The sequence below is a fragment of the Pollicipes pollicipes genome, unplaced genomic scaffold, assembly GCF_011947565.3.
Source record: "Pollicipes pollicipes isolate AB1234 unplaced genomic scaffold, Ppol_2.1 Scaffold_3447;HRSCAF=4054_pilon_pilon_pilon, whole genome shotgun sequence".
Taxonomy (NCBI): Eukaryota; Metazoa; Arthropoda; class Thecostraca; order Pollicipedomorpha; family Pollicipedidae; genus Pollicipes; species Pollicipes pollicipes.
In genome coordinates, this window is record NW_023596297.1 from 26,918,027 (window position 1) to 26,924,825 (window position 6,799).

General features: G+C 46.6%; 1 protein-coding gene across 1 annotated transcript; it reads right to left on the reverse strand.

Annotated features, from left to right (window-relative positions):
• Positions 1–3,930: 3,930 nt before the first annotated feature.
• On the reverse strand, positions 3,931–5,652 carry LOC119092690 (keratin-associated protein 19-2-like). Its single transcript, XM_037215658.1, has 2 exons — positions 5,584–5,652; positions 3,931–4,540 (listed from the first exon to the last, which is right to left on the reverse strand). The coding sequence occupies exons 1-2, from the start codon at positions 5,587–5,589 to the stop codon at positions 4,133–4,135; spliced, it is 414 nt and encodes a 137-aa protein (XP_037071553.1). The 5' UTR covers positions 5,590–5,652; the 3' UTR covers positions 3,931–4,132.
• Positions 5,653–6,799: the final 1,147 nt, after the last annotated feature.

Below are 6,799 nucleotides of genomic sequence, written 5' to 3' on the forward strand. Positions count from 1 at the left end.
CCCTTACTGAGAGCATGACACCTTTTTGTATTTTCCGCTTACTTTTAGATAAGAACCTTCCGATCCGTAATGATAGTTTTTCAAAGGTAACAAAATTCTCACCAATAGCTCAGAATTTCGATTTGAAGTAGCCATTCTGGCGATAAGCATCATATTTCACTCGCGGCCCATCACCATAAATTTAACATGTTTAGTTACCATGCCTTTTCAAAATGTGCGTTCTGTAATGTTTTAGCTGCAAAATTCGTCAAAATGCTTACGTAATGAATGCCACGACAGCCTGGAAAACTTAATGTCGGGAAAATATACACAAACCTGTGCTATCATCATGCAAATGCAACGAAGCGCTACACGACGGTTTTTAGGACACCTCACGGATCGGATCAGTCCGCTGGTTGTAAAGACGTCCGCGGCCCGGATTGGACCGGATCAGAATTTTCCACCCAAAATGGATTAGGACCGGACCGGATTTTTAAATCTGCCCGCCACATAATTTCCACGGATTGAAAACCAATCAAACGATAAATAGCACCGCTTAGTCTTTGAAATGCTCCATGACGAAAGAACACATCAGCACAGAAAGAACCTTTGAACCAATAAAATGCAGTAGTTTCACTTGCAAGCAATGCGCAAACTGGCTGCATAGCACATAACTCACCCATATATTCTACAAACAAGTTCCCTGATGAACAGATCACATCGACAAATCGACATCTATGAGTGGCACTGATTTTTGTTCGCATGGAAAACTAGATCTCTTATTTCTTTTCAGGTAACTAGGATGTCTGATAATATAATAGCCTATCTTAGCATAGCAGGACTACCATTTTTCCTGGCCTTGTCAGCAATCCCATTCAACCTTAGTGGGTGACAGTGCATTGCGATATTCAAAAACTGGGCAGGAACATGCTTTGTTGATAAAAGGCATACCGCAAAACTTTGAAATCCAAGCTCCTTTCCGAGAAATATAGCAAACGAGGAACTCCACGGCAACACCGTAGTTTTTGTTTACCGAATCACTTAGCCATATGTTTTAGCACAACACCAACTTTAATTAAGTATGCTGTTTCAGTTGATCCATTTTCAGGCGTCTAGCAGAATAAAGATTGCTGCATCTTCACAGACAATTTAACATCCTCTCCTCCTGATTGCTTTTTTCAGGGAATGAGCATGTCGGCTTCAGCAATTAGCAGTGCAAGGCGGTCTTGTAACTCAGCAGCGACCTGTTTGATGTGATTCGAGTACTCGTAGCATCCAGCCGAAAACTTTGACATAAGGCAAGTATCTATTTGTGTTAGATCTGTTCTACTCCCACTTATATAAGCCATGAACAACTTGGGCGCCAAGAATGCATTTGCCAACCTGTGATTTACCTGTAATTATTTTGAATGTCCAGAGCGCTTCACAGAAAGGTAGGAAATTAACATGGGTAAACGTGTCACACAAGACCATCCATTCCTAGTTCAAATAAGGCTTGGGTAAGATTTGGAGTAGCTTGTGCGATCACTCGAGCATTTGCCAAGTGGCCAGCATGTATATGAGATGTCAAAACACCAGCGGTCATGGCAGATGTCGAATGACGTCTAAAATGTACCTAACTCTTGCACCATGTTTTCTGAATACGGAAAGATTCTATATTTGTGTCTGTGACATTCACGGCGCAAGAGGGACGTTGCGCACTGACCAAAACGGTAGCGTGCGGTATCAAATAGAATGTGCATGGTGCCTATCTCAGCGTGCTGTTAACAACAAAAAAGAGCAAAGTAAGTGACAAGAAAGAGTAAATATATAATAGAGTAATATAACCTAATGTAATAAAGAAGGGTAAATTAAGTGGCATACCTTTGTCAGTATATTTGGAAAAAGTTTTTGGACGTTTAAATGCGATTTCATGAAGCTGTGCGATGAACAGATGTAACCAAAAAATTTTTTTCGTTTTTCCAGAATGGACAAAATAATGGATATTTGGGACATGTGGCACGTGAGCAATGCCGTTCAAAAATGACGCAACCGTTTAATTTTCCTGGATGAAAGAGTACTAAGCGCACTCTAAGATCACAAGAGCCCCTTATAGTTGACAATCGTGCGCGTGAATGATAATTTTGACGCAGCCTGAATCAGCAGGAACTAATGGTCGCAGTCGAGGTCGTTTTGTCAAATGGTGTGTTCGAGAACGGATACACACCTGAAGTAGCGTATATGAGGTGAGATGGTCGCTTATTCAGAACAGAAGCTCAGCACGGAACGCATGGAAGATAAATACTCGTTATTCGGCCGTGGATAAAGCCATGGATAAAGGGAAAGCGGCATAAAGGTTGCCGCCGTGCATAAGCGGCAGTGTCAAAATTTGAGTGGTTCGAAATTTCTTGAACGTGAAGAGTGTTTCCCTCTAACCCAGCGACGCGATTAACAGGATGTTAGCACTCGTTTGGGTGATGGTCGATTCTAAACCCCGGAAAGTTCTTGCGTAATAATTTCTGAGCGGCGTGGTGTACCCGTGCCAAACTTTGCACAGCTATAGGAAATTGAATAGCTCATCTTTTGGTAAAAAGAGATGCACCCTGTATGGTTGCTGACCTGTGGCAGGTCAATACTAGGCCAGGGCTGTCAGCGTAGGTAATTTATAGATAATTGTTCAATTTGATATGACAACGGAGTGTTGGACGAAGCCAAATATCTCTGCAGCTGGTTTTTAGACAATGAAACGATTGCCTAAAAAATCTTCTTCAATTGGCTTTTTAAAGGTCGGAGTAGGTCACTGACTCAAAAAGACCCAGTTCAACATTTTGTTGCTAGGAACATACCACCTAGTGCAATTCTTGCCGCTTGATTCTCTGCCTAGAACAGGTATTAAGGTTTACGGTAGATGCATGAGTACGGGGTGCCGGTAGTGTAATGGTTAACACATCTGCGTTAACCACTGTGCGTCTGGGAAACCAGAGGTACAGGGCTCGATTCCCCGTGGTGCCCGCCCTTCCTGCCAGGGTGAGAGGCAGGCGACGCCTTATAGCCTCAGCAGCTGAGTGGGTCGTAAAGCCCCAATCACACACACACACACACACACACACACACACACACACACACACACACACACACACACACACACACACACACACACACACACACACACACACACACACACACACACACACACACACACACACACACACACACACACACACACACACACACACACACACACACACACACACACACACACACACACACACACACACACACACACACACACACACACACACACACGCGCGCGCGCGCGCACGCACGCACGCACGCACGCACGCACGCACGCACACACACACACACACACACACACACACACACACACACACACACACACACACACACACACACACACACACATCCACATGCACACACACACACACACACACACACACACACACACACACACACACACACACACACACACACACACACACACACACACACACACACACCACACACACACACACACACACACACACACCACACACACACACACACACACACACACACACACACACAGATGCATAAGTACGTATGGCCAACATTGGACAACAACCTGGAGTTTTATCTTGCTTGACCTTATTTGACACAAAAATCATAGTGTGCGACCCTCAAATTTTCCAGTATGCCATGCAGTAATCCCGAAACAAAATCATGAAGAAGGATTCAAGTAGTTATATCCAAACCCAGCAAATGATAGCCCGCTAAGACTCATCCAAAACCACCAGTATTCATCTAGTGGCAGTAAAGGGTACCAGCCTGACCTGACGGGTAGCGGATGGTGCGCTGAGGACCCAGCTCAGAGACGTGCATCACTCGCGACTGTATGCGCTGTTGATCCTCGCACATCGGGCACTTGAACTGAATTCGACGCCGGATTAAGTAAAAACATTGCCTTCTGCTATCATTCTGATCTATTTCAGGTCAGCAGGGAATTCCACAACCCAACAGCCATGCAAAACAATTTAAGCATTGCATCAATATGCACAAGCAGACTTGCCCGCCTGGTGCGAAGACAGTGTGGATGAGCACTTAAGCAGCACAGGAAAACCGTCGTCATCGGTAACGCGTCATCGCAAATATATTTTACAAATCATCGGTATTAGAGTCAGTATATGTATTTGTGTCCGTATCCGTAGCCGTATTTACGGCCGTAGCCGTAGCCGTAGCCGTAGCCGGGATAGCCGTAGCCGAAGCGGCGGCCGTAGCCGTAACTGAAGCCGGGATAGCCGTATCCGAAGCGGCCGTAGCCGCCGAAACCGTAGTTGCCGAGGCCGAGGCCGTTGAAGCCGCCGAAGCCTCCGTAGCCGCCGAAGCCTCCGTAGCCGCCGAAGCCTCCGTAGCCGCCGAAACCGTAGTTGCCGAAGCCGCCGAAGCCTCCGTAGCCGCCGAAACCGAAGTTGCCCAAGCCGAGGCCGTTGAAGCCGCCGTAGCCGAGGCCGTTATAGCCGCTGTAGCCGAGCCCGCGGAGGTAGCCGGCAGTAGCCGTAGCCACCAGGCATAGCAGGATAACCAGCTGTGAAGGATGACGCAGCGTAATAAATATCACATGAGCGCATGGAAATGTTTACGACGAGCCCTTGATTTGATCTCATTGAATCACACTTTCGCAAATGTTGTATTAGATGGAGCGACGGCAAGTTAGTCCGTCAAAAATTACGGTGCTGCCACAAGAAGCAAAATTGATTACAGAAACACATACGGTACATACAGTGTATATATATATATATATATATATATATATATATATATATATATATCTCTCTCTCTCTCTCTCTCTCTCTCTCTCTCTCTCTCTCTCTCTCTCTCTCTCTCCCTCTCTCTCTCTCTCTCTCTCTCTCTCTCTCTCTCTCTCTCTCTCTCTCTCTCTCTCTCTCTCTCTCTCTCTCTCTATCTATATCTATATATATATGTCATGGGGCCTGCATATCCTTTGCAAATCATAAAGTAGCCTTTTCATATAGGGTCAAAAGGATGTTTCGTTGCATGGTTTCTGTACTTTTTCAAGCTGCCCTGTTCATGCGCAGAAAGGTCGTGTTGAAGCATGAAACTGTGACTGTTGCCATGTCAAGCTATGTCGGCTGAATGTTCTAATATTTTCATAGACACTTATATATATATATATATATATATATATATATATATATGTGTATGCATGTATATACCAACCTCGCCACGCTTAAAGAGAAACCATGTGCTCTGTAGGGTTCAATTTTGATACATATTCCTGTGTTTATGATGCATGGTTTCGTGCACGGAAAATCATGATGAAAAGCATAACGGCATGAAAAAAGCAAGATGTCTTTTACCGGCAACTCCAAACGATATATAGCGTGCAGAAGGCGCAATATCGATTTCTATCGAGTCGCTTGGCGCCTGAGAGCAATATTTCAGTTGGCGCCAACCGATTTGGTGCTTGGTCATGTTTATGACAATTATATGACTGACGACATTACACCTATTTTCTCGAATAATCGCGTTCAACGATGAAGAAGGGAAACTCGGTTCGGTTTCCATGTGGTTTAGAGCGATGTGACCAACGAGCAAAGCGATGCTTACCTTCATGGCTGCGGAGGTGTAGCGGGGAGTGGTGCCGGAGTGTGAATGCCGTGACAGCCATGGAGCAGTAGCCAGTTTTATACCCCAGAGTACGCATAGCGCACCAGCGGAAATGGCGGGCCACGCCTTCTCGCGCCAGGAAAATCTGTCGCCGCCTGCACCCTGCAGAAATTTGCCTTTGTGACAGGCTGGGAGAGCGGGTTGGAATTGCGGGAAAATTTTGCTGAGCTTTTTTGCTGATGCTAGGAACCCCACCCAACAACAAAGATGCAATTTCCTTCATGCCTTGGCTGTCTGTCGTAGCCGCCGTCCGGCGCTACATGCTTTCGGACTTGGTTTTACACGACAGGTGGTTGGGCTGCAGACGGGCGCGCTGCGATCTCCAGACATATGCGCAGTAGAGGCACATGGAGAGCTGTGAATATAGTGTCCCTGTCTTGCTCATCCAGCCATTGAGGAATGGAGGTCAGGATATTTGGATTAGAGCCTTTACGACCAGAAAGGATCAATTCGGGGCTATGGGATGAAGGAGAGTGGATAACGGTGCAGCAGGACTACATGCGCCTGAGGGGGGGGGGGGGGGGGAGAGGGCAACCACCGAGACTTACCTGCAGAGGGACCTCTCTACGGGGTACGTGCCGGGCGTCCGGTCGGGGTCCTCCTCCAGAGTGCCTCTCGGCCTATTCGTGGCTGACGCACGCAGCCTGGCCCGGACAAGCGGGGCGTCGCGAGGATGCAGGTAAAAGCAAAAAAGAGAATAAGAGGATCTGATGGAATGCAGGTTGATAGATGTGACACCAGACCCAAACCAAGCCGTTAGGATCATCAACTCATTGTAATCACCAAGGCATCTCTGTTGATCCAAGTGGTCATGCGTCATGACAGAATATTGATGACATATCGCAGACGCAATGCGTCATGAGGGTCGCATGGCCAATAGGAACGTCAGAGACGAATGCACGCAACATGAAGCTGATACACACATGACAGCAATGCACACAACATGGCACATGTGCCCGAGGCCGCGATATTCTATAATAACGGATCAGAAAAGATCAGGTTTCTCACGCCATTGCTGTAACTTGTGACAGTGTTTCAATCAGGTGGTGCGAGTTGCTGATAGCTTACGGTGATGCCACGACCCCTTTTTACAGTGATGAATATATGTTGGGTAGCCGCGCTGCCAGAGCGCAGAAAACACCGAAACTTAACTGCA